At 44.8% G+C, this 27,150-nt stretch overlaps 3 protein-coding genes across 5 annotated transcripts; 2 read left to right on the forward strand and 1 right to left on the reverse strand.

Annotated features, from left to right (window-relative positions):
* The first annotated feature begins 925 nt into the window (after positions 1-925).
* On the forward strand, positions 926-9,401 carry LOC137800129 (sodium-coupled neutral amino acid transporter 3-like). The gene is made up of 16 exons (XM_068597166.1): positions 926-1,063; positions 2,785-2,897; positions 3,010-3,094; positions 3,242-3,357; positions 4,395-4,468; positions 4,817-4,909; positions 5,015-5,096; positions 5,209-5,291; positions 5,450-5,508; positions 5,605-5,739; positions 5,890-5,969; positions 6,067-6,167; positions 6,340-6,464; positions 7,618-7,762; positions 7,880-7,983; positions 8,115-9,401. Exons 2-16 carry the CDS (start codon positions 2,857-2,859, stop codon positions 8,217-8,219), a joined length of 1,428 nt encoding a protein of 475 aa, XP_068453267.1. The 5' UTR covers positions 926-1,063; positions 2,785-2,856; the 3' UTR covers positions 8,220-9,401.
* Positions 9,402-9,612: 211 nt separating this feature from the next.
* wasb (WASP actin nucleation promoting factor b) lies at positions 9,613-14,927 on the forward strand. 2 transcript variants are annotated; one of them, XM_068597052.1, is made up of 11 exons: positions 9,613-9,859; positions 10,627-10,767; positions 10,914-11,000; positions 11,163-11,259; positions 11,842-11,871; positions 11,975-12,010; positions 12,114-12,312; positions 12,438-12,613; positions 12,719-13,272; positions 13,422-13,530; positions 13,619-14,927. In XM_068597052.1, exons 1-11 carry the CDS (start codon positions 9,758-9,760, stop codon positions 13,675-13,677), a joined length of 1,590 nt encoding a protein of 529 aa, XP_068453153.1. In that variant the 5' UTR covers positions 9,613-9,757; the 3' UTR covers positions 13,678-14,927. The 2 variants fall into 2 exon arrangements, with proteins under 2 accessions (XP_068453153.1, XP_068453154.1); XM_068597053.1 differs by having other exon boundaries at positions 12,171-12,312.
* Positions 13,812-26,413, reverse strand: LOC137800051 (semaphorin-3F-like). Of its 2 annotated transcripts, none has more exons than XM_068597051.1 (18): positions 25,900-26,413; positions 24,042-24,178; positions 20,785-20,945; positions 20,635-20,697; positions 20,381-20,500; positions 20,063-20,156; positions 19,830-19,949; positions 19,560-19,705; positions 19,325-19,439; positions 19,139-19,208; positions 18,386-18,530; positions 18,074-18,296; positions 17,896-17,984; positions 17,745-17,786; positions 17,488-17,645; positions 16,820-16,887; positions 16,592-16,719; positions 13,812-15,748 (listed from the first exon to the last, which is right to left on the reverse strand). In XM_068597051.1, exons 2-18 carry the CDS (start codon positions 24,139-24,141, stop codon positions 15,371-15,373), a joined length of 2,220 nt encoding a protein of 739 aa, XP_068453152.1. In that variant the 5' UTR covers positions 24,142-24,178; positions 25,900-26,413; the 3' UTR covers positions 13,812-15,370. The 2 variants fall into 2 exon arrangements, with proteins under 2 accessions (XP_068453152.1, XP_068453151.1); XM_068597050.1 differs by having other exon boundaries at positions 13,812-15,778.
* Positions 26,414-27,150: the final 737 nt, after the last annotated feature.

Raw genomic sequence — 27,150 nt, forward strand, 5'->3', positions numbered from 1 at the left:
ACCAGTAAAGGATTTGTGTCATGATGAGATAAAGACAACATGGGTGTTTCTTGGGTGTGCAGGCAAAACCTGTATCTCAGTTAAGTTAAACTTTATCAGTCAACGGAAACGCCGACCCCGGGAAGTGGATTACATTTTAACTGAATAAGCACGAGGTTGAACACATGTGTCTGTTGCTTTATGGAGGACAGGAAATGACTCATAAATAACTACAGAAATAAATAAATAGAAGCTTCAATAAATGGCATTTTCTGTCCTCCATAGTGCTTCAGCAAGTATGCTGAACACAGCATACATTGTTATGAAAGTATTAATATATGATGTATAAATATAGAGATAGAGTTTTACAAAACCTGTAAAAAATAAAAACAAAAAAAAGAACAAAGTTCCATCCCACGTGTCCATTACCGTGTTGTATGCATGCTCAATGTTTCCACTCGTAAGCACAATCACATGCGGCCCATCTTAAAGAAGCACTTAACTCCTAAGCTAATTACCGTCACTGGGACTTCCAGCAGGATGCAAACTGTCAGCGAGTAGCTGCCAATGCTCAAACAAAGCCCACCTCAGATGACACCCACTTCACCCTTCCTCCCCACCTGCATAGTCTGTAACGACATGGTAATTAATCTCCAGTACGCACCCCTAGAAGCCGTGATGGTTTCACGGGCTCCTCGGGATTTCCTGTCTCCCAGTGACCGCATGCTGTCTCCTCAAACTACAGGCGATTAATTTCCTTTGGATTAATCACCGGTGTGTGCACCTTTTTCAGTGTGGACACCTGGTGAGTGAAGCACGCAGTCTGTATCTCCACCTGTGGCGGGTTGAACAAAGGGTTAAATATGGGTGTTCCCATTTCCCGCTCACTCCTCCAAGCCTCTAATCTCTCTCACTCTCCCTCTCCTCTCTTCTTCACTATCAAGGAGCTTTGGAGGGACTCATAGGAACAAAGCCATACGTAAACATTGGGAGATTCTGGAAATTGAGCTGACTTCCAACAAGGATTTATTTTATTTTTTTTTGCCAGTAATCACAAAACTAGCCTTGTTCTTGGACCGCGAGGGTAAGTTGCTGAAAAGTGTGTGTGTGTTCTTGAGTTTAAGATGTTAAGGAAGGGGAGAGCTGTCAATAGTGAGCTGGTCTTGCGTCAGACTGGAGCCATGTGGTGTACACTGCTGCTACTGTAACGTCCTCTGTGTTTAACTTTCAAGCTCCTGAACAAGATTATTGTATAGATTGATGTCATATTTAGATTTGTCTCATTTCAACACCGTGTAAAGGGCATGGAGGGTTGTTTTGGGATAAGAAGGTTGTTCAAATAGATGGTAAGTGCAGGAGAACTTTCTTTTTTATTACTTTTATTACTTTTTACAAAACCGTTTTCAGCCCTTTGCCACGTGGGCCGGTGACACAGCCTATACAACGAGGAACAACTCCTAGCTCACCAGGTTTGTCTTGTTTCTCCATCATGCCCCATCGACGTGGAAATGCAGAGCACGAGGCATTTGTTAAAAAAAAATAAAAAAAATAAAAAAAATTCCGTCTTTTGAAATGTGGTGTGGAGTTTTAATAACTCCATCAACACTGTCGTTTAGTGGAATGAAAATGTCCGACTGTTTCAGACATTTAGCCTCTAACTTTCACGTTGTTTGAACTAAAGGAAGTGTCGCTGAAGCTGACATAACCTGAGGCCAATATGCAGGGAACAAAAAAAGGCTTCTGAATTTAGTCTAAACAGCAGGCTTTTACACAGGAACCCGTTGTTTATTATCTCTCTGACCCATTGATATCAACCACAAAGCTGTATGGATTACAGTTATTGTACAGGCTGTTCATTGATAGCCGTCAAATTAAACAAAGACATGCTTTGGGGAGGGGTGAAACTTTTCAGAAATGGCGTTATGCATTGTCCTTAGGGGTCAATGTGAAAATCCTGAGCGCAGGCTGACCCACAGAAAAGGGGAAGGATCCCATGACCCTGTGGCAGCAGCACAGACCTACGCTCATTCCCATGAGGCCGTCCATGCCAGCTTTGTGTGGCCCACAGCAGATTAGAGCAACATAAGTCCTATGACAACATTTGTTATTTAAAGCCTTTCATGTCAAGCTTTAAATGGACTTACATGCCCAGTGTTTTTCTGAACGTATACACAGTGATCTGGACGCAGAACTCCAAAAACCAGAGTGGTATTACAGGGTTTATTTTGCATCGTCAAAAGGAGACAAAAAAAGCTAAATTCTTGATGTCTTTGGCAACCAGGAAACGTTTCAGTGGCATGTGTCTCTAGACTTAATATAAATAGATCTGCCCTTTTTAAACAACATGGCATTTTCTGTTTGTATTACGGTGGTCATCTTGAACGCCGTCTTCCTTCTGTTCAAGTTTAAATAACTATGTTTACCTTCATGAAGCGTTTGCCAGTCGGCCACTGAAACATATTTACTTTATTGTAGACCAGAGCCAACACCATACAGCTTTCCCGTAAACGTATTCTGTACACATGTCACAATACTCACGGCGAGATCTCGCCTATACTTGTTAAAGTGAAGGTGATGCACACAGACGCTATAAAAAGGTGAAGTCACAGGCTGAGGTCATTCTGCTTGGACTTCTCTCGACAGAGGATGGAAAGTTGGCAAGAAGTGAGTGAAAGTTCTGCATGTTGCGTAAAAACAAACATCCCGGCCGAACATTAAACCTTATCCGTGGATAAGTAAAGGTCAAATTTGGAGGAGGTTTTGGTGTTTACTATACATCGCAGTTCTTTTTCTATTTACCTCCAGCGTGTTGACAGTGTGAGGAGGATTCAGTCCGGCAAAGATAGATCTCTCGAGTCACAACCCCGAGCAACCAGAATGGAGCTTCAGAAAATGAATGGCCACAGCAGGGAAGATGGGTAAGATTCAGAAATGAACAGTAACGTGTACAATGCAAATCACAGCAAAAGTGTTGGAGGTTCAGTATGTTTTTGTGGCTCCCTCCAACCAATGGCTTCTATCCCATTGTAGGTTCGATGGGCTGGATGCAATGGCTGAACACGAGGAGTTTCTCCCACAGAAAACTGGTCCCAAGAAAGAAGCTCGCTTTACAGACGTGAGTGCTTTTTGCCCCGCTTTTAAAAGAAAATGTCCGACTGACTTGCTGCAGTCAAATCAGTAAAAGATTGATAACGATGCCGTCGATGATTTGACCGCGAGTCGATGTGTGCGTGTAACTTTCTCTGTTGTCGTCCTCCTGCAGTTCGAGGGCAAGACTTCATTTGGGATGTCCATCTTCAATCTCAGTAACGCCATCATGGGCAGTGGAATTCTGGGATTGGCTTTTGCGATGGCCAACACTGGAGTCATTCTGTTTCTGTGAGTCTACGCAAACACGATCGTCATTCTGGGCTAAACGTTGCGCTCGGCTGTATTTGTCAGTGTGCTTGTGTATGTTTCCGCCCACACAGGTGCGTGTTCTTGTCCAAAAAGCACATCGGCATACCAATTCCTTTGTGACTTTTTTTTTTTTTTTAGAGCTTGAGTTGATTTTTAAGTAATTCTGGCTGGTCCCCTTTTTAAAAGAGCTATTTCTTAATGGCTTCTCTTAAAAAAAAACATTTTTTTTTATAATAACAATGAGAAAGTTTTTACTTTTTGAGCTAACATCCGTATGTATGTATGCATGCTTCTACTACGTCTTCTCAAAGTTTGATACTTTGGTCAGTATTTTAGCTTCATAACAATGTCCAATTCTTTGTGCCTCTTGCTGTTAAAGTGCTCTTTGAATGGATTATAAATAACCATGACTTTATGTTTGAATTCAAGTAACATTAGAATCAGGGTTGAATTTGTGTTGGTCGATACAGAGTGCACTGTCAAGAAGAGGGTCCTTATAAGGCGAGAAGTAAGGCCGCAGGAGAATGGGCTCTGTTTCTGTTTGTCTACCTGTGTGAGCTCCAGGTGTAATACACCCACACAAACACAAACACACACACACACACACACAACAGCTGCCATACGAAGCCTGATCTGTCAGAATGTACATTAGAGCTCATACACACGCAGCTTCTCTAAATCAGATTTGAACGGTTAAAAATAGCCGGTCGTGATCAGATCCAAGACACGCCTGCCTGGATCAGTCCTGTGCTATGTGGCAGGGGGGAGGTGGAGAGCCGGAGAGCCAGCCTCTCCAAGACAAACGCACTTGTGTGGGTGGGGACCAAAAAAAAAAAAAAAAGACAACTATCCTAAGAATGGCTTGTTAGAGTTTAGTTTCTGAAGACCAGTTTTATTTTTCTCTCATTGTGTCATTATTTATTAAGATGATGAGCAAGATTGAGTTTTTTCTGCAATGTGATTTTAGATTTTTTTTTAATTCTTTTTTCTCCCAAATCTTGTTTTTTTTCCTCCAGATTCCTGTTGGTCTCCATTGCCATTCTGTCTGCGTATTCAATTCATCTCCTGCTGAGAAGTGCCGGGGTTGTTGGTAAGCCAATCTGTGACATTACAGGTTTCGGGCTTGTGCTAAACACCACGATGAGAACCCATATGTCCGAGATTGTTTCACAAATGTTTGTTACTGCGCTGAAACGACTTAATTACATTGACTTGAACTTCATAAAATATGTATTTATTTGACTCTTTTTATAGGTGGAAAATGTTTTTATTACTCTGGCCCGAAAACTACCGCCGTGGTTTGGGGCTCGGTCGGGCTTGGACAGAAACTATGCGGGTTTATGTGGGATCGGGCTTGAGTCATAGCAACGTAGCCAGATAGTCGATGCATTCATCACTCATCACACGAGTATATGTATCATGTTTTTGTTTTTTTTAGGCATTCGAGCTTATGAGCAGCTTGGAAATCGGGCTTTTGGTGCCCCGGGAAAAATGCTCGCCGCATGCATCATCACAGTACACAACATTGGAGGTATGAACTTCGTGCTGTCTTCTCCCTTTCATTAATGCGTCTGATATCTAGATATATAAATGAAAAATGTGTGCTAAGAGAGACTTTTTTTCCACTTCTTTCTAGCAATGTCCAGCTACCTCTTTATCGTCAAGTCTGAGCTGCCACTGGTTATTATAGCTTTCCTCGGGAAACAAAAAAACACGGGGTGAGTCTCTTAAGTGCTTTTCAGACAATGATTCGTCTATTTTTTTCTGTTTTCTGTTTGCCGATTAACTGATTTGGTTTTGTTTCATGTGTTTATCTGGTTGTCTCTCAAGAGAGTGGTTCTTGGAAGGAAACTACTTGATCATGATTGTTAGTGTTCTCATCATCCTTCCTCTATCGCTCATGAAACGTCTTGGTATGTTTTTCATTCTATGGTCGCATTTTTTATTTTTTTCTTCTTCTTTTTTATTCCCCATATTCTTCCATGTTTCACATCATGAATGAATGAAAGTAGCTTCACTTCCAGAATCTACGAATCATTCTGCAACATCTTACTATTATATTGCATTACAGGTTACTTAGGCTATACAAGTGGGTTCTCCTTATCCTGCATGGTGTTCTTCCTCATCTCGGTGAGTGTAAACTTTTCAGTCACCGACACGGAATAACACAACCGGATCCTTCATTAAATATGTATCTTTGATTAACTAATAGGTGTGTCTCCCCAGGTTATCTACAAGAAATTCAACATCCTCTGCCCGCTGGAAGAGGAACATCATAACTTGACCTTCATTGCTCATCACACTGCCATTAATGTGACGGACGACTTCTGTGAGGCCAAACTATTTACTGTCAACTCACAGGTCAGAGACAAAAAAAAAACATTACCCGCGTCTGCTTTCCTGTATGTTTTTTTCTAGATTCACTAGCACAGTTATATCACCAAAACGAGGCTTCGATCGTGGTGTTGTTTGGCGGGTTGCTCGCTGACCTTTGGCATGTTTGGCTTTTAGACAGCGTTCACCGTCCCAATTCTGGCCTTCGCTTTTGTCTGCCACCCAGAGGTGCTACCAATCTACACTGAGCTACGAGAGTAAGTCAGAACGTCGTGAATCATTATACAAAATTAATGCTGTGCTGTGAAAGTTTCAGTCAAATGAATGTCATTGTTCCGCTTACCTTTACCGCAGTGCCACCAAGAAACGTATGCAGAACGTTGCCAACATCTCCATCCTGGCCATGTTTGTCATGTACCTGCTCACGGCTCTTTTTGGTTACCTGACCTTTTTTGGTAAGACCCTCTTTACTCCCGAGAGTCAAAGGTCACCTTGTTCTAAAGTTGTGAATGGATATATATACTTTCAAATGAATGAGTCACTTGTGCCAAGAGCCCATGTGCGATTTCCAGTGTTGTGAATGAGGAAAGACCACATGAGATGTGTGAAGGGTTTCTCTGTGTGTAGGTAACGTGGAGCCCGAGCTGTTACACACCTACAGTCGACTGGGCTCGCTGGATGTGCTGATTCTCTGTGTGCGTGTCGCTGTGCTGATGGCCGTCACTCTGACGGTCCCCGTGGTCCTGTTCCCGGTAAGACGTCTGTCAACAAGAATAATGATAGCGCTTGTTATAATTTCCTTTCGCTTTCTACAAAATACTTCATATAATATCAAAAGTATGTTTGGGTGAAATCATTAAAACTAAGAGATGCAAAAGAGGAGATTAAAAGAATATAGAGCTGAAGCTGTCAGTTGAATACTTGACTTGTTAACTATACTCATACTTGCTATTTTGCTCATCAGTTAATTATTTTAAAATCCAAAATGGTTCCAGCTTCTGTGAAGATTTTATTATTTTTAAATGCGGATTTCTTTTGGGATACATTGATTATCAAGAGTCTTCAAAATAATTAATTAGTATCAAAATAGAAAAACACATCTACTCGTTATGCATAATTTTAATACTGTATATACAATAACTTTGCTGCAATATGGTGAAGCCTTCTTCGAATAAATGCAATGACACGTTTCTCTAAAGAAAAGGTCTGACTTAAATATGTTTTTAGGATGAAATGTAGTAATTACATTTTTTAAATGAGATAACCATTCTATTGTCGCAAATTTATTGCAAATACATACACCATCTTGAAAGATATCACCTGTGTTACAATCAAAATCAACATTATGAATGATGATCCCGAGTTGTAGTGTGGTAGAGGGGTAAAGGCAGTGGACCCAGACTTGAGCCATGTGGCACTCCGCGTGCAATATTCATTGTTTGTAATGAGGGATTTCTTTCTGGTACAAAAAAAAGCCTTTATTGCGCAATAGGCCCGAAACCAATTTAGAACATTTTACATGATTAGCTTTCCTAAATACTTCCCAATAATGATGTCTAGACGGATCCTGAACTCTCGCCAAGAAAGCAAATGAGGAAATTTCCTAAATTGTTAAAATACAAATGGTATATGAAATTACTCTACGGAGACCAGACGATGCTGCTGAATGTTTCCCTGCAAGTTGAAGCTCGTCATGGGCACTATAGACAAAATACCTACTAAAATGTCAGCTGGGAGCTTACACGGCATTACGCAACAGTGGTTCTGTAACTCTTTAAACCTTCCCGAGGTGATAAAACAAGTTCAAGTTTACTCCTGTATCGTTTTGTTTAGAAATCCGGATTTGAATCTTTTTTGTGAAGACCGTGACGTCCTCCCTCTTTCCTTCCCTCGTTCCCTCTGTAGATCCGCAGGGCCTTGCTCCAGATCATGTTCCCCGAAAAGCCGTTCAACTGGCTCATACACGTCGGCATTGCAGTTTGTCTCATCTTCGTGGTCAACCTACTGGTTATCTTCGTGCCCTCCATCCGCGACATCTTCGGCCTCATCGGTACGTTTGCGCAGGAAGAATAACTTTCTTAGTTCGGGATTTGCTGCAAATGTTTACAATGCTGTGTACAACATGTAATAAACTCACGTCTTCCCTGTTGTGCTGCTTCATCTTCAGGAGCCACATCTGCCCCCTGCCTCATCTTCATCCTACCTGGAGTCTTCTACATCCGCATTGTTCCTGAAGAGGAGGAGGCTCTTCTGTCCAGACCCAAGATTCAGGTACAGCTACGTTCCTCCAGCTATCGAGGCTACTTTGAATTTTAACTTTTTTATCTACTTTTTTAAGTATTTCTTCATGTGTCATGGATACAAATGTCAACTTTTTTTCTCTCTCCCTTCCACTCCCGTAGGCCGCATGCTTTGCTGGCCTGGGAGTCCTCTTCATGATCATGAGTTTGTCGTTTATCATTATCGATTGGGTGACCGGGACGTCTCGAAGTGGAGGCGGACACTAGCATTTGTGACTGAACAAGAGATACAACAAAGAAGGCCAACCAAAAAGCTCTCCCGGTCATTAAATTACCCATCATGCGCTCATCCAAAGCCAAATAGGAAAGTTTGGCTGCAAGAGACGAAGACTATGTGAAGAACCTACAAAGAACAGCAAAAAGATAGCATGTTGACATCATGTGGAGGATAAAGCAATGCGCTCTGACTGAACAAAACCTCTGTCACGCCTCTAAGCATGTTGTTTGGAGACATGCGTAAAAAAAACAAAAAAAAAACAAAAGGATGAACAGCATGACTCAAATGGAAAGCCCATTTTAGAGTATGGATGTGTACAGTTCCTTGGAATAACTCAGTCACTGCCAAAATCCCTCCAATCTACTTCCCCCCCCCACATCTCAGAGTTTATAGCACAGGAAACGTCCCTTTGAATACAAACAAAAGTTTTGTTTCGTTCATGCATCAGCTGTGCTTTCTATCATGCATTCAGGACTGTAAAATCGTGTGTGGTGACACAGATTCAGCTAAATTTGATCAGCGAGGGTTAGCCGACAGCTCCTCGCTAACCATCGCAATCTACCCATCTTCTGCATGGAGTTTAAGTAATGTTGCTAATGTGATATTTTTGTTAATATATTCTGACAAGAACTTGACTGTCGTAGAAGTTAAGTCTGAGGGGATGTTTTTTTTTTTGTTTTTAGAAATAATCCAACAGATACGGTGCAATTTGTGTTCGGCTGCTATCCATGAAGGTCAATCATTCAGTTGCTGACAATCGCATGTGAATGGACAGACATAGAGGTGGTTTGTATGAGATTTAATGTATTCCTGGAGAGAACAAAATCCTTTGTTGCAAACCAAAGAATATAATATTGTCACATTGAAATAGGGTGTAACGTCCATTTAGAAAAAAATAATATTCTATGATCAGCAAAGGCCATTTAAAAATTGTACCCCGAGAAAATGTCAGTGTTAAAAATGCTGCGTCTGTTTTAGCTCTCTGAAAATGAGTTGCGTATGAGCAATACTGACGTATAGATTTTAAGTTGAAAGGGCAATCTCTGTCTTCTCTTTTTGTTTCGTTTCTTGTCTTTAACATTTGACCAAAATATATTTTGACTTTGTTTTTCATCCTGTATCTTTTTAAATTAATATGAATGTTGCTCTCTGTCAATAAAACATGTCTTTCATTTGTAAAAAAATAAAAAAAGTTTTTTTTTTTTTTTTTAATTGCTTTCCATGTGCTGTACATTGACTGTACTGACAGAGCGAGAGAAGAGCAACACGGCCTCCCTCTGAAAATGGAAGTAACACATTCATTCGTGCCCTGTGTGTTTGAGAGAAAGAAGAAAAGTGGGGGTTAGAGAAGTGCGGTTGTCCGTTTCCTGCTTTCGGGTTGATGTGTGCGCAGAACGCAGAAGAGAAACTTCCTTGCCTGTGTGTGTAGAGTTTAGTATTCTGCCAGCGTTCGCAGGGAGGACGCCTTGCCTTTTTCACATGCCGCGCATATGAATTCCAAATAAACTGTGAGATTCATGAGAGGACCATGAGCCGTGGATCTAAAGCTCGACCGGAGGGAAGCCGGAGCTCGCTGCTGAACTCGCAGGAGAACGAGCAGCTGGAGGAGCTGCTGGGCAGAAGATGTGCTGTAAGTTCAGAGCTGCCTGGCTCCCACGGGGAGGACGATAACCTGTTGTGTTTGTTCTAACTTCCTGTTTGAGGAGTTTGTCGAAAAAGAGCTCGTCCTTTGACGAGGCCTCCGATATAATACAAGTTATTCTGGTTACTGAAAAGGCAAATAGTATTAGCCCTCAAGACCTCTCTCTCTCTCTCTCTCTCTCGCTCTCTTGGTGGTTAAACATCCTGAATTTGTCAAACACTGCCGCTTAGTTTCTGTATGTTTTTAACACATTTTAGAAAGTAGGTTAAATTAAAAATGTCAACTCTTATTTTGACGTGTTTTTTTTTTTCTCTCTCTCTCTCTCCGAGGGAATGTACTGTACGTTGGTGCCGGTGCAGTTTAAAAGGAATAGCTGACATTAGGTCATCAACATAAAAAAAAGAGGTAGCTGTTACAGGAAATGGTTGCTGAACCATTTCCTGGTGTCAGAATTAGACCCTGTCGTTAGGTCTAGGTCTTGAAGTCGAGCAGAAGTGACTTTGTTCCTGACTCTTAACGCAAATGAGACGCGCACTCGGCCTCCAGATGTGTCCGTCTGGCGAATAACAGAATATCAGGATGACTTTTTAGAAGCCAGAGCATCAAGTTGAAATCGTAACAAATGAAAGCACATGGATGGGCGGGGGGGGGGGAAGTGACTCCTCACCACAAAAGTGCATATTTACATGTGCGCTGCAATAAAACTGCTCTCAGGTGTCCTTATCAACTGTTTGTTTTGTCTTTCTGTGTTGCAGTCCATGGCCACTGCAGTGGCCCAGCTGTTCATGGCGCTGCCTCACAGTCCCTCCATGTGGAGCCTGCAGCACACTGGGGTGGTGTGCTTCATCAAAGACAACCCCCAGCGCTCCTACTTCATACGGATGTTTGATTTAAAGGTAACCGCTCCGACGATTCTGCCATTTCACATCAAAGGCCGCATACGAAGCGTTGACTGTCAATCAAATCACGGCGTGCCTGTGTGTGTGTGTGTGTGTGTGTGAGTTACTAAACTACAATACATATGTGTCGTGTTTCTCCACAGACAAGTAGGCAGGTTTGGGAGCAGGAGATCTACGACCAGATAGTTTACTCCTCGCCGCAGCCGTACTTTCACACCTTTGCTGCGGATGTAAGCACGGCCTCGTTGGACTCTTTTTGTCGTTGTTTCTAAGTTACTGCCCCGGTTGTACTTTGATGCTCTGCAGATGTTCCAGTTAAAACCAGTAGTCTTTGAAAAGTATAGCTCTACTGTTCCTTAAACATTACTTTGTTCCATCCTCACGCGACGCAGGACTGTCAAGTGGGACTGAACTTTGCCGTGCAACAGGAAGCAGAAAGCTTCCAAAATGTTGTCGAGGGAAAAATCAACCAGAGACAGAACCGTCAAGGTCAGTGAGGTCATTGCCACCGCGACTGATGTGTGCTTTTAGCACGACATTAACACAATGATTTATTGCATTTTTTGTGTTTTTAGATGTGTACGGGTTAATTTTGTTCGTAATGAGCCTGGAATTCTTTTTTTAATTAAAAAGCATATTTTTCATTCCTTGAGTATGTTTTTGAGATAGAAATAGAATAAAATAATACAAAAATAAAAAATAAAAAAATAAAATAATAATAATATATATGTATATGTATACATACATATATATACACACACATATATATATATATATATATATATATATATATATATATATATATATATATATATATATATATATATATATATATATACACACACACACACACACACACACACACACACACACACACATAAGAGTACAATATAAAATATAAACACACAATAGAATTTAATGCTAAACACTTGATGGATGACAAGTGATGAATACTTTCTTACATCTAAATTCAAGGTGAATGTTTTCACAGTGTTTTAGCTGAATAACTGTGGTGTTATGTTGTGGTAATGTGTCTCAAAATGGTTTCTCTCCCCTCGTTGTTGTTGACAGATAAGAAACAGCGCCCCCCGCCGCCGAGTGGTGAGACAGCAATGAACTTCATGTCTGAATGATTGAATTGATTCTCCATAATATGAAGCAAACCATAAGAGTATGTCTCTCCTCTTTTTTTCTGTCGCCGTAGATAGAGCGCCTCTGCCTCGACCCTCACCTGAAAAAGGTGCGTAAGGTTTTTTCCTACTGTAAATGTTTCTCCCACCCGATGATGCATGAAATGAAATAATAATGGCACGCCAACCTGCTTTGTACTATGTAACTCGAAGCGTTCCCCGGCAGCCCTGCTTCTCTTCACATGTCCACTGTGGACATCCCAAACCCAGATATCCATTCTTCACGCTACCGCTCCATGCCTTCACCCACTGCTCCCTTATCGCTGACTGGCAAAGGCAAGAAGGATAAGAAGAAAGGGAAAAAGGGGCCCAAATTCTCCAAAGCAGACATAGGGGCACCCAGTGGATTTAAGTAAGCAGTTCAGACGATGAATGTGTTGCCTTTGATGTCACGCAGTGAAGTTTAGTTCAAATTTAGATGTTTTTTTCTTCAGTATTTGTGAAACTGTGTCTCCTGCGTCTCCTCCTTCCTCTCAGGCATGTTAGTCATGTCGGCTGGGATCCCAACAACATCGACCCGGATCTGTGGAAGCTGCTCTCCAAAGCTGGGATCAGTGAGGATGAGATGAAGGATGAAAAGACCTCCCAGCTCATCTACAATGTCATCGAGCAGTCTGGAGGCATGGAGGCGGTCAAACGGGAGGTGAACAGAGGTCAGACTCGCGCTGCATCCTTTTCTTCCTCCAATGTGATCTTCTAAAAAGCTTGAATTGAATTGCCGTGCGTGTTTTGTGTGCGTTTTTTCTCCTGCATTGTAGCTGGCGGACCTCCACCACCTCCACCTGGCCGACAGGGGCCTCTGCCTGCTGTGCCGGGCCCATCTGCTCCAACGCCTCCGCCTCAGCGAGGACGCTCGGGCCCCCTGCCTCCCATCCCGGGCCAGCCCCATCGAGGGCCCCCGTCCTCCAGCCTGCCTCCTCCTGCGCGAGGAGCAGTGCCGCCCCCGCCTCCAGCCACAAGCAGAGGTGGCCCTCCGCCGCCGCCAGCACACGCCGCCAAATCCTCTCACGCCCCGCCGTCGATCTCCTCCCACCACCTGCCTCCCCCGCCTCCGCCGAGCCAGCAGCGCTCCATGGGTCTCCCACCTCCTCTTGTTCCTTCTACTCCCAGCAGAGGAGGTGGAGGGCCTCCTCCTCCTCCTCCACCTCCTCCTCCACCACCTCCAATCCCTCAAACCACTGTTTCTTCACATGTCCCGCCTCCTCTTTCCGGGGGCCCACCAGTGCCGCCGCCGGCTGCCCCCGCATCCGGAGGAGGATCCGGCAGAGGGGCTCTGCTGGATCAGATCCGCGGGGGGATGAAGCTCAAAAACGTAAAGGGAAACTTATATTTGCAGAAACATTTCGTAATGATAGCAATAAAGACGATTGACACGCCGCAATTACAATTTGGTTTGGCTGCTTGGAGCAGATGTTCGTGTTTAAATTCTGCTGTGTGTGTGTGTGTGTCTGTGTGTTTTAGGTGCAAGACACTCCTGATACACCTTCACCTACATCAGAGTCCGGCGAGGGCATCGTCGGCGCTCTCATGATGGTCATGCAGAAGAGGAGTAAAGTCATCCATTCCTCTGGTGAATATCTGAACATTAATTTCGAACATAAAGGAAAGAGTGGAACAAAAAAGGACCCACGAATGCTCATACCTGTTCTCTCTTTCAGATGAAAGTGAAGATGAAGGCGGAGATGACGACGAAGACGACGACGAATGGGACGATTGATGTTGACGTGTGTGTAGATTTTCAACTCATAGAAACCTCAAAAGTTCATTAATTAAGAATAAAACTGGAATGTGACGTGATGTCGAATAATTCAGTGGAAAAAGACTCGAAAGTGAAAGAAAACAAGTTTCGGAGAGTTTTGAAACGTTTATATATTTGTTCCAACGTTCCAGTGTAGGTTCATTCTAACGACAGCACTGTGTGTACTCACAATGACGGTGACGTGGCTGGAAAACTAACCTTGTTCCTTTACGCTTCCACTAAAAAGAGCAACTTTTAAAGTCTGTAAATACAGCAAAATGACAGAAACACCAACAATCAATACTAAATCTGAGCCAGTTCCATTCCCAGTTTTATAATAACATACTGTACATTAAAAAAAAAAGAGTTCCTTTTTCATTTTCTCATACATCTGTGCAAAGATCCCAAATTCCCTCTGAACACCGCCACCGACAAAGTGCATAACTGGAAGAACACTGTATGCTACACACACCCTCGACACTCGCACGCTAGCGCGAGGGAGTCCATGGAATTAGCTTAACAGAATACTTTACACCTCACAAACATCATCACACGCCGAGTAAAATGTACAACTTGCCACAAACGACACATATGCATGCAACATATGCATTTATATCATCATATTAACTTCATACAATACAAGAGTAATCCAATGACCATATATATTATATTCACAATCAATATATTACATTTCTGTTTCAAGATACTTTACAGTACCATACCTGTGGTTCTGCATGTTGAAGCCTATTAGCTACGTGTTTACTTTACATCAGACCATTTTCCCAAAATATGACAACAAACATGGAATATGTGATCCATCTCTTTAAAAAAAAAAACGCTTCTTTGTTGGCGCTCTCGAGGGCAATCCAAAATGTAAGAATCAGCTGACGGAAATATCTGCTTTCACAAGTTATACTTTGGGAAAATCACACGTAGAAAACAGATAATAAGCAAATATGGATGCTGTGAAAGTTACTTCTTTTTTTTTCTTTCTTTTGCACTAAAAACATTGATCTTCCGCAGTGATTCTCCAAGTCGCCTGAATCATTTGAAGGTTTAAAACATTGGTATGACAGGGGATCGATCTTCAAATATACAAAAGTATTAGGGGCCAAGCATACGTATTTGTTTTAAGTTCACATTATGAAAGTTGAATTTTCAGTAGATGCACAGATGCTTCTCAAAAGGTTCGATGTTTATTCTCAAAATGTAATAAAAAATAAGCTGAAGTCCTCCTTTGGTATATTATTTATTATACCTGGAGGTAATACTGAAAGTTTGACCTTATTGTTGACATTTAGACTTTATTCTCTAAATGAAAAAGGAATGAATCTTCCTCTCCATGGTTTTCTTTTTGCCCGGCCGTAATACTCTTCCGTCACGCCCGTAAGTTGCTTTAAATGTCAAACTAACAACCTGATACCTGAAAGATGGGAAATGTAAATATGTCTGGTGTTCTTTGGGAAGTGGTCGCAGATAATGTCAAATATACACAATATGTTATGTTGCAGGCTGACACTTATAAAAAAACCACAAATATAGTACTTTAGCGACAGCATGACAGCATCACCTGCCTAATGAACAGAGGTGACGCACAAACATGCATGTCAAACACAAAAAAAAGTCCACCATGAAAGTCCACACGGGGCCGGTGTCGGACGGCGTGCGGCCTCTAGCCGAGGCCTTGGTCCTGGCCCTCCGTGTGCCTGCGGCTGGTGCGCTTGCGCTGCTGCTGCTGTTTGGGACTCAGCTGCTCCCAGTACGACTGGCAGTACTGGTTGATCAGTCTTATCTCCGGCGGGAAGGGCGTGGAGACGAGGGACGACCGCTGGTGAGCTTCCGCCTGGAGGGTTTGGGGCTCGTCGTCCTCGTCCTGAGCGGTGAGCGCCAAGACGATGTCCCGGTCCAGGATGCGCAGCGCCACGCGGGCCACCGTGTGCTTGAAGTTGTTCTCGGTGGCGAGGCAGTGGTAGAGGCCGGCGTCCGACTGGTTCAGGGACTTCAGCAGGATGCCGTGGTTGGTCTTCAGTACGCCTCCTGCGCGGGCGAGCTGCAGAAAGGGGAAGGAAACCGCAGGAGTCTAAGAGAGGGAAGGTGAAGGGGCGGCTGAGCGTTTATCGCTCCTTGTCGTGGATGCTGGCTCGTGTTGTTAAAGCGCTTTGAGCCATCGCTTCGACTAGAAACTAACTATATAAACGAGGTTCACTTAGGTCAGTGGTTCTCAAACTGTAGGGCGCGACCCTCTAGTGGGGCGCGGAGGTATTACAGGTGGGGCGTAAGGGGGAGACGCAGATTCTTAAAGATTCTTATTTTTGATTTTTTTTAAGAATTATGCTCTGCATTTAATCATCCTTAGTACTGAAGGAGCTCTGTGCTGCTGTGAAGCTCTGGGGCTTCAGTGCCTTGCTCAAGGACACTTCAACATGAAACTATGGGGAGAAAACAGGGATCCAACCGGCTTCCTTGGTCATCTTTTTTTTTTGCCAAATATTAGTTATTTTTTTGCACATATATAACTTTATTTGCATTGTTTTAACAAAGTGATTGCACATGTCAGATGGAGCAATCTGGTTTACTTGAGAGGGATTTTAAATTTCTTTAATCTACTAATTAAAAAAGCACGGATGGAGGAGTCTCAAAGAGTTGGACCATTTTGTTCCCGTGTTGTTGGGGCGCAGGGGCCCGAACATTTTGCTTCCTCCAAAGTGGGCGTGACCGAAAAAGTTTGTGAACCACTGACTTTTTTTCCCCATTCGCGTTCATTCTCCTATTTGTCCTGAAAAAAGTACGAAGCTGCAGCCAGTAGCCAGTTAGCTTAGCATAAAGATCGAATTCCCTAAATTCCCCACTATCTCTGTGACATTCCCCAGAAGGTGAAAGTGCTCTTACTCACCACTTTCCGCTTTCCTTCCCTCTGAAAGAGCCACTTGACGGAGGCCTGAGGGGAGCGAGGCTGACACTCCAGGAAGGTGCTGCTGCCCTCCACCCCAAACTGCACCGTTTCTCTCAGACGTTTTTCCACTGCACAGACAAGCGAGCGCGAGAGAGAAGAACATTTGACAACTGCTCAAAAAATAATTGGATTTGTGACTGGAAAAAAAGAAAAGAAAAAGACACACACCTTTGGCGTTAAAGCCCCGGCACTGCCTCAGAGGGTCTCCATGTTTGACGTCCTGTCGTCTGCTCCTCCTGAGACAAAGATCAGAATTTAAGCTTTTGGAAAGAGTGCGCGAAAATCCCCCGAAAGTCCCAGCATGCCCCATTCAGACAATCTTTTGACATACAATACGTCATTTCTTTCCATTTCTGAACCGAGCGACACAGTTTTTTGGACTGAAACTCCTTCGCAACAGGCCAAGGCTTTGTTTTATTGTGATTCTTGTTGCAGATTTTGATTCTTTAGGTCTTAATCTTTACAAAAAGGTGTCTTATTGACCGCTCCAGGAGGCATTTTTGGGGGGAATCTGGCTCATATCATGCTGGATGTTCATAGTTACGATCAAAATATCTTTTAAAAGTGTTTTTTTTTGTTGCAGATATACATTTCTTTGATTATTATTGGATTAAATTTGGGGTTCCTACAACGACTCAAACACAGGAAAAAAAGCTCAAACGGGGGAAAAGGAGGTCTAGAGACAAAATTGGTTCAGAATTTTCAACGTGTTAAGAATTACGTTTACACACACACACACACAAACACACACACACACACACACACACACACACACAGACAGACTTTTGTAGTTTAGAAACAGTGCACTGCAGAGATACGAGATGACCCTGACTGACCTCTTGGTGGACGGCGTGAAAGCGGAGCAGCTCTCTCCGTCCCAGGCGCAGTAGGGGTCTCGGGCCAGGCAGCAGTCAGAGCAGGCCCTGCCGTACACGCCACAGCGGTGCAGCGACACCTGGGTCAGCCCCGCGTCCGACGACACGTACAGCTGTTGCTGTGTTGACAAAAACGTAAATGACACCAAAAAAGTGTGAAGTGTGGTTTGGTTTATGCACCGAAATGTGAAATTGTCTAGGATGAAGATTTAGCTTACTCTTTTCGAGGATATCTTCATCGTTTTGACGGGAGCTCTGGACTGTGAATTAATAAAGAACAAAAAGATGATTTCAAATCTTAAATCTTTGAGATTAGAGTGTATATATATTTTTTTTTTGGTCTTTTCAGGACCAAATACTTAGACATACCCGAAAAACTTCCACTTCCTCCAGAGTCAGTTCCTCGATGTTCGTCGGGTCCTTCGGCAAAACTATAACTTTTTGGACAGTGCCTCGATCTAGAAGGGGGAAAAAAAAATCATATTCAAGACCTTGAAACTAATCCTTCCGGGCCAGACAGGTGCCGTCGGTCCTGCGTCCGTCCCACCTGTCCCCAGGAAGAGCACCTCGTAGCGCCCGTCCACGGCATCCACCTGATCCACCACCATGGCGGTGAACCGGTAATCCACGCCGGTTCTCACCACCAGGGGGCGGCGGTGGATCGGATACACCGGATGGATCATGAGGGGGTGGGCCCGGATGAAATTCACGGCCTCGTCTGAAAAGTTCTTGGAGGAGCGGATGCCGGGAGTGAAGGTTCCTCCCGGACACTGGGTGGGAGGAAGGAGGAGGTGGAATAAATCACACGGTGTGTCTTGGTTTTTGACGCAGGCTTCACTTTGGAAAGATGAAGACGTACCGTCCCGGGCCGCGGGTAGGGAATCTTGCCAGTGTACTCTGTCCATTGGTAGTTGTGGCCATGTTTGTGGGCAAACGGTCCGTTGAAGACGTTGCGGATATCAGCCATCGAGTACACGCAGACTGCAGAGCCCTTAAACACCGAGCTTAAGGAGAAACATACCATTAAGGTAAGAGGGGAGGCGGCTTTCACCCTATCCCTTAACCTTTTGGAAAACGTGTGCGAAAATCCTCCATTTTAAGTCCCAGCATGCCCCATTCAGACAATCTTTTGGCATAAAATACGTCATATTTTCCATTTTTTAACCGAATTACACAGTTTTTTTTTGACTGAAACTCCTTCCTAACAGGCCAAGACTTTGTTTTATTGGGATTTTTGTTGCAGATTCCAATTCTTTAGGTCCTAATCTTTCCAAAAAGGTGTCTTTTTGACCGCTCCAGGAGGCATTTTTGGGGAATCTGGCTCATATCATGCTGGGTGTTCATAGTTATAATCGAAAAATACCTTTTAAAAATGTTGTTTTGCAAATATACTTTTTTTTCCCCAAGACTTTGCTGAACAAATACAATAAACACAAGTGTTGTAATTAATTTGGGGTTCCTACGAACGACTGAAACACAGGGGAAAAGAGGTCGAGAGACAAAATTGGTTCCACAGTTTTCAACGTTTTAATATTAAAGCACGAATCCTCCCACAAAACTGAGTGAGGTGAGGTGTGAATTCATTAAGACAAGCCTCTAAAAAACCACTCACCCCGCTGTGGTGAAGAGGGCGTACACCATCGGGTTTCGCTCATCCTGTGTGGGCTGAATAAACACATCCCCTGGAAGAAGAAGAAGAAGAAGAAGAAGACACAAAAATCAATACATCAACATTAAAAGCAGTTGCAATTAAAATGCTACCAGTTCATGCGCGGTGCGGGTTTTATTGCGGCCTCACGTAGTTCATCAAATCGCGTCTCCACTCCATCTTCTCCTATCACCGAGCAGATGAGGCGAGCCTTCAGGAACGTCGTCCAGCGGTTCACCAGGGACTTCTGGCCTCCTTCATCGTTCTAGACAGAAAGGAAATGAGGTCACGGCTCATTACAAGCTCACAGGTCACGAGCGAAGCCGCGTACGCTATCGCGACAATGTGTTGTTGTTTTTCTTCGGGGGTGTGGGGGGGGGCTCACCAGACACACTCGTCCCACCCGGGCTAAAACGCTGGGGCTCGCGCCGCCGCTGGAGTCTAGACTCTTCTCGCGGAAAAAGAAGTAAAGCTTGTCGTCGTTCCTTTCTGCACTGTCAGGGATCTGCTGGATCTGAACAAACACGGGCTCTGGAGGATAAAAACAGATGAGAGGAGAGAGAGAGAGAGAGAGGATCGAGGCAAGTGGTTGTCAAGTGCGCACCGTAAACTGTAATCAACAACGTTTACCTCCTTCACGCCCACACTTACTCACCGTTGAGCCACCGGGAGTCATACTGCTCCGTCCTGATTGCCGTTCTCCCTCCCATGGTCCTGAACAGAGCCGCGTCTGTGCTCATGAAGTCGATATGGACCCCTGCATATAGGTTACCATCTGCAGTGTGGGGGAGACAATAACAGAAAAGAAAGGTGAGACTTCTTGGAGATCCAGGAATGCGATCAGATTTGGTGTTTTTGTTGTCGTTCTGGGGACGCGGCGCTCCTCACCGATCAGAACGGCGATGTTCTCCTGTTTGGGATCGTAGGAACATTTTCCCTTCCCTGAATCCACGTACCCGGGGACAAGCCGAAACAGGTAGTCCTGCGGGGAGAGAGAGCGCATAAAAATAGGCCGCTAAAACGTCACATGGGAGCTCAGGCGGGGGGAAAAAAATAAATAAATCACAAACAAATCAGTGTCCCAGTTTGTAGTCCTGAAATATTCATCAGGAGCAACGCTTCCCGAGGCCCGCCGCTGAGAGACGGTGGCTTTAAATCCCACTCGGAGAACTGTGTGAGTGTCTCTTTGTGTTCAGGTGACCTCACCTCTGCCCTCCAGCCTCGGTTGATGAAGGTGCAGATGGGCTGGTACGCCCCCGTCCCGCAGGTGTACAGGTGGGTGCGGTTCCACGGCTCGATCAGCCGCACAAAGTTGGCGCATTCGCCCTGGACGAAGAGGAGCGAGACAAAATGCATCTCAACACGTCAGCGTGGTCATCGCCCCGCCTCAAAAAGCAGGAGTCTCAATTGTTTGTTTATTTTTGTTGTTGAAAGAACAGGAAGTGAATGCGTGATCCAACCTGTCTTCCCTTTCCTGTCATCTGACATTCTCCCTTTCTCTTAGCGGACGCCGGCCAGTGGATCTGTGTGTCGACAACAGATGTGTATTACACAACAAACAGCGGTTTTAGAAAAGGATTCTGACGATTTTATTTTTGTTTGGTACACACTATGAGCGGCTCCTTGTTGACGTTCTGCATGTCCAGGGCCACGAGGTACTCGCGGCTGCCCAGGTACAGACGGCCCTGATCCTGATCCATCAGGAGGATGCGGTAGTCGCTGGTGTTGAAGGAGAAACTGAAGGGCCGCGCTGCCCTCGTGTCCATCAGTTCTGTGTGAAAGAATATTGCTTTGTTTAAACAAACACACACACACACACACACACACATCTCCATCTTCCACCAACAGCAGGGGGAGCAAAGGTTACCTCTCAAAAGTCTCATCCCATTATTCCTTTTACGCATTTTCACGTGTTTCATTACTCGAATGAACCCGCGGCCCCTGGAGCAACTGGGGGGGCCCCCCTCGCACTTCTTTTCTGGAAAAATGTGTGTCACTGATTTAATATGACCCAACTTGGAGCTTTTTAAGAAACATATTTGCTTTTAAGATCTTAATATTTGATGTGTCCTGACTGGCTGATTGAGTTGAAGGCGCCGCCGCGCGCCCTGCAGAGTCAAGACATAAAAAGCGCCTCCCCTGAGGAAACACGGTCAGTGGAACTGGGAGCTAATTCTTAAGATCAGGATTGGGTTTAGCAGAGCGTAACCTGTTAAGACACGCCGCGGTGGAAAATGTTGCTCCTGCCTTTTTTTTTTTTTTTTGTTCTCCTGAAAGCTTTGATTGAACAATTTTCATCTGCGGCGTGACACATGGGCTGTGTGCTGCACTCTCCCTCTTAATGCCATTTCTTTTCATCCTGCCATCCACACACATAACGAGCAACACACACACACACCATATCGACCACTCTGTGTGTTCACGCTGGGACACAGCTGAGGCACGTCAAAAGACAGCGGGCTTATGTATTGACAAATGTTCCCAGAGTCGCCCTCTGAAGCCGGCTTACATGGGATTCGGGAGGAAGCGCGATCTTTATTTACATCAAAGTGCCAGCCATCTTCCTTTTTCGAGGTCAACGTTTAACAGGATGCAGCCAAGGTGTCTGACTTAAAATAAGCGACGCAATCGGATCTCCGGACCGGCGCGAGACGGAGCTGTCGGGAGGCGGCGACGAGAGGGTTGCCGGTTCTGTTCCCGAGAGGTAAACACAGGATAACAAGCCTCGAGGCCGAACCCCACCGGGGACGGGAGGAGGGGGGGGGGCAACGGCGGATTCACTGAACGAAGGCTAAATGTAGCAACGCCACACCCCGTTATACATGTCTCCATTCTCCAAAAATAGCAAACAATGCACTGCCATCATCTGGTAAACATTCAGCGAACACTTATCCCCCTGACAACATTCTGACACCGATAGGGAAACACTGGGAAGGACGTGCGATTCACGTAAGCTACTACAAGCCACTCACGAGCTCTCACGTTACAACCGGACAGCATGTTGTCACTGAGGCACTAATGACCGCTGCCGTTTAGGCCGCAAGTCTGAACACACACACACACACACACACACACACACACACCGGTGACGGCACCGAGAGGTCACGAGCGTCTAAAAACGCGGCTTACATTACGCGGCACATTTTGCTTTCTAGCAGTGCTGACTAATTCGGATCAAACGGGTCCCCGGTCAGTCCCTTTTGAAGTGTGTGTGTGTGACTGACGCGACTTCCCAGCGGCGGAGGAAACACTATGAGATCTGTATCCTCTGCAGGCCTCCTGTCCCCCCCACCCAGGGTGTCAATCTGGCCGGCTCATTCGCTCAGAAGAGTCACATGTCCTCCAGCCAGCCCCAAAGCCTCCTCCACAGGCGCCTCCGGGAACAAAGGGACTCGGTGTCACAAACAATGAACAATAAATCCTTGGAGTGGCAGAAAACAGTTTGGGACTAAATACAACTTCTTTTTTTTTCGGGTATTAGGGGGCCGTCTGTGAATGTGGACCCGCTTTATCTTCAAAAATCCGACCCACAAACTCATAATTCAGCACCTCTCAGCTGCTCTGAACAAGCAGCCCGACATGACTGCGTCATGGAGAGAGCTGTGTACAGATGTGAATTCCTGTATCTTAACACGATCAAGGTCAAGATCAAACTTGCGCAGTTCGTCAGACTACCGCCGCTCTACATCCTGCTTCTGCAAAGGCGAATAGAATAAACACGCTGCTGCGGCGGCGTAAATAAGCTGTTTACTGCAAGTGGATTTGTGTTAAAGGTCATGTAAAAATGCCCCGCAATCACTCTCTCTCCAGCCTCAAATGGAACGGACGCCTTATACGACAGCCGCGGACACAATGCGGGCAGCTGTTTTTTTAGTCGCCGCACTCTGCACGCAGACTCCAAGTCTCGGATGTCAACCGCGGATCTCACGATTAGCTCACCTCTAATCTGCGTCAGATGTCTCTCGCTGACATCCTGCGAAATCCTAAATGTTTCTCATTGAGTCGCCGCAGCCGAAGGTACGACGCCAAACACGTTGACGCCGCCCGGACCTGAACCTGCGAGCAGAACGTTTTTTTTTGTTTTTTTTGACTCTCCCTCCACATGAAAGCGCCAAAGAATGCTATGAATCGCATTCACATCCACACTAATTCCTACTTACAGGTACCTCAGGTGGGGACGCGTGTTTGTGCACGTTCGCATGTTGCAGGTGCACTTGAAGTGGCGACATGATAGGATGCGAAGATAAGTGTAATCAACCCGGCATTGTTTTGGATCAAAGCTGTCATCCGCGTAGTCGTAACATGAATCTCTGCTGTGACAGTGAACGATGACGAGGAGACTGAAGGGAAAATCCCAAACGCCTGTGAATAAAAAAAGGCTTTAAAAGCCACTATCCACCCCTCCCATTTTAAATATATGCCCCGTGGGCAAAAACATCAGGGCTCTACAATATCTCTGATCGGATTTCAGGTGTTTCCTTCTTGTGTCATCATGCCAGACAACAAAAACAAAAGAACCGACAGGTTCGGGCTTTAGTGCGTTTGGGTGTTTTTAGGGCGTGGGGAGGAACTTTTGTCAAAAGGCACCAACCAGTCACCCACCACACGCAATATCCACCTTTTGTTTTCAGCGTTGCACTGTTTGACACGGGGCAGGAAATACCTTCTTTACATATGTGCAGAGAGGAAACATAACGGGCGGGTGTGTGTGTGTGTGTGTGCGGGAGTTTGCGTGGGCACACTTTTTAGTGGGAGAAGCCAAACAAGTGAAAAAAAAACGATTAAGACGCCCCCCCCCGCTCCACCCCCACCAACCCCACCACCCTCGTGCTGTCAGAGGAGTTTTAGTTAATCTGTAGGAGCTCACCTTTGAAGGAGAGGCGGATCCTTGGAGCAGACTGCTGCAGGCCCGAGCCTCTGTAAACACACAAGGCCAGCAGGAGGAGTTGGGCTCCAGATGCTGTCATGGTAACAGTCACGCAGGTAGCCCACAGAGATCTAAATCTGGACGAAAAAAGAAACAGGAATGAACTATTATTATTATAGAGTGCCCCATGAGAAATATGAGACAGGAAGAAAAAAAAAAAGGAAGGACAGGCGAGAGACTCTCTCTCTTTCTCTGATCTCTCTGATCAGAAGTTTGGCCTGCAGCGAGCCGGCAGGAGAGAACAACGTCCAAATCTTCACACTAGCGCTGGAAAATGTGACAGCCCTATTACTTATTTAAGGTGTAAATGTACTGAGGTATGTGTTAAGACTCTATAATGGTATTTGGAAGCACAGTCTCATGGAAAAAAAAAAAAAAAAAAGTCTGAAGAAGAAAGTTTAAAGTCTTCACTGGGGTGGATTTTCTTGAACATGTTTTATTGTATTTCATCCACATTTTCCTGGAGAAAAAAAAAAAAAAGAAGCCCATCAGGGATTCCCTCCGTGGCTCTCGGGTCTTTCAAGAAAAGCGTATCGACGTACTTTCCAGGAGTTGAGGAGTGAAATACATGACAGTTCAAAGACACAGGTCGTCCTCGCCGGAACAATTTCTGACAGTTTAGGGGTGTTGAGACGTCGTCGAACTGTTAGAACCTTAACTCAAGCATTCATTATGCATCTGCACTTTGCCGGGAGAGGATCCCATATAAATTATGAATACTAAAAGCTGAGTCCACAACATCCATTAAATTGTCTCCCTGAAGGTGTGCTTTGCTCGGGCTGTAAGCCATCCCACGGGCTTTCCTTTTCCTCGTGTAGCCAAGGCCCCTCACCCCCCCCATGGGCGCCCGCTACAAGCCTCAAAATGAGGGCTTTTAGGGCGAGGTGGGTGAAAAACAAGAGATTTCACCAAACACAGAACACAGGAGGCCTTCGTTTATGTGTGACGCGTTATATTAAAACATGTGTTGGTCATGAAAAGTAGACAAGAACAGGCTCATGAAACCGAAATGACTGATTATTTAGCGGTGAAGGACAGAAGCCATGAAAACGCCTCACAGGCTTCCTGGCATGAGCACACGTTTGCCATATATCTGCTCATCAGGGTTCCTGGATCCCTATTCCTTCCATCAAACACTGTGTATTATATTATGATTAGTATTCAATGTTAATAATATCATGAAATGGGTCATCATTGTATGGATGCACATTTTATCTCACAGAGAGTCACAGGTATTTACACCTTTTGAGGTTAAAACATCACTGAATCTCATCACATGAATAATAAATGTCACCAATTGTTAACTAATAATAGGGAAATGATCATCTGGGATTATGGACACCACATACACACGTTTAAGTCCCCATTTGAATGCTATTTTAAAGAAAGAAAAAAAGGGCAAAAACAAACCTCATTATATTTTATCAACCATAATTTAAATGAGGATAGAAAAATAATCTAAAGGTTAATATTTCCATTGAGAAACCTTCAAAATATCCAAAATCAGGATGTAAAACACAACATTTTGCAAATGAGGCTCCATGTTTGATGGCTTGATTTTACTTTGAGGTATTTGAACGATATTTCCACTGGTTTCAGATTAAAAATATACATAATTACAGGATTTGAATAACCATACAGTTCCCTTTTCCCTCAGCACTTTACCTGTTAACTCAACACCCAGAAATAGGAAGCGAACCAACGCGAGTGGACCACTTCATCGCCATCTACCCTTCAGACTACAGAGTAACCCGCACAGGAGTTAAAAGTTAAACCAGGGAGAAGTTAAATGTCCTACCTTTTGCTTTCCAGACTTTTCTCGATGCCTCTGTCTGAGATCCAGAAGGAAAAAGAAAAAGAAAACTTGCGGGGATGTTACCGCTGCGATCCCCGCGTTTTGGTGCCTCGGAGCCGGATTGGGAAAAAGCTCTCCGCGGCGCTGCGCAGGAATTAAACAATCCGATAGGTTTGCAAATTCCTCTTGAGGGCAGAAAGAGAGGGAGAGAGAGAGAGAGAAGGAGAGAGAAATGGAGAGAGGGAGAGGGGGAGGACTGCCTAATCAGCCGCTGTTAAGCGACGGCTTTTCTTCCAGGCAACAAATACCAAAAATAAAAAAAATGTTTAACACACTAGTAATCCCTAGTGAACGTTTGTTCCACTTTCTCCACACACACACACACACACACAAGAAAAAAAACGAAAGAAAAGTTAAAAACCCTGGATGGCAGCAGCCATCAGCGGGATGCGACCCGAGAGCTCCTGGGGTCCGAGCAGTTTGCGCGTGAATCAAGGCACCAAGGTGCAGGTGTAGGGAGCGTCTGCCCTGCTGTCCTCTCCCGTCTGTTCTGCCCCCACCCAGCCTCCCCTCTCCTGTTGGCCCACAGCAGCATTGGACCCAACCTCTTGGTGCACCATATGGGTATGATTAACCCTGTCACCGCCGGCTGCTCTCTGCACCGTGAAGCCCTCATCCACTTCCGCGCTCATTCGTTTCTTTGCAAAAGTTGATCTAAAGCTGAATAAATCTGTTACATGGCGACTGATTTATATGAATGTGCTTTTTTTTTTTTTCTTCATGCGCCCGAAAAAAAGAGGGGGCCTGCAGACTATTCTTCTGCATGATTCAGGGGCTGAAATCCACTATTAAAGAGGAGCCTGCCCCCTTGGACAATGTCACCATTACTCTCCTTTGGCTCTACATGAGAGCCCAGGTCAGCCTCTAAAGAAGATTCCTGAGATTCCTCTCTGGCTGGCTCTGGAGCCCAGGACAACGGTGACAAAGCAGCCAGAAAAGAGGGGTGGTCGTGTGTGGGGGGTTGGTTGGTTGGGACTGGATGTAAAGGACATCCATCCTTTTAACGGAGCCTTGAGCTTGAAGTAAAAAAAAACAAAACACACACACAGCTCCCAGAGCTCCTCTCATCACCGCCGGCTTTGTGGCGAGCCCGTGACGCAGTGTGGCGCGCTAACGACACCAAAGCAGAGGGCGAGTGTATTCTGAGCTACGGGCCCGAGACAAGACATGTCAGATAGAATAAACGCACGCGCC

This window comes from Clinocottus analis, unplaced genomic scaffold (genome assembly GCF_023055335.1).
Source record: "Clinocottus analis isolate CAN_PGR_092001 unplaced genomic scaffold, fCliAna1.0.p SCAF_4, whole genome shotgun sequence".
Lineage (NCBI taxonomy): Eukaryota > Metazoa > Chordata > Actinopteri > Perciformes > Cottidae > Clinocottus > Clinocottus analis.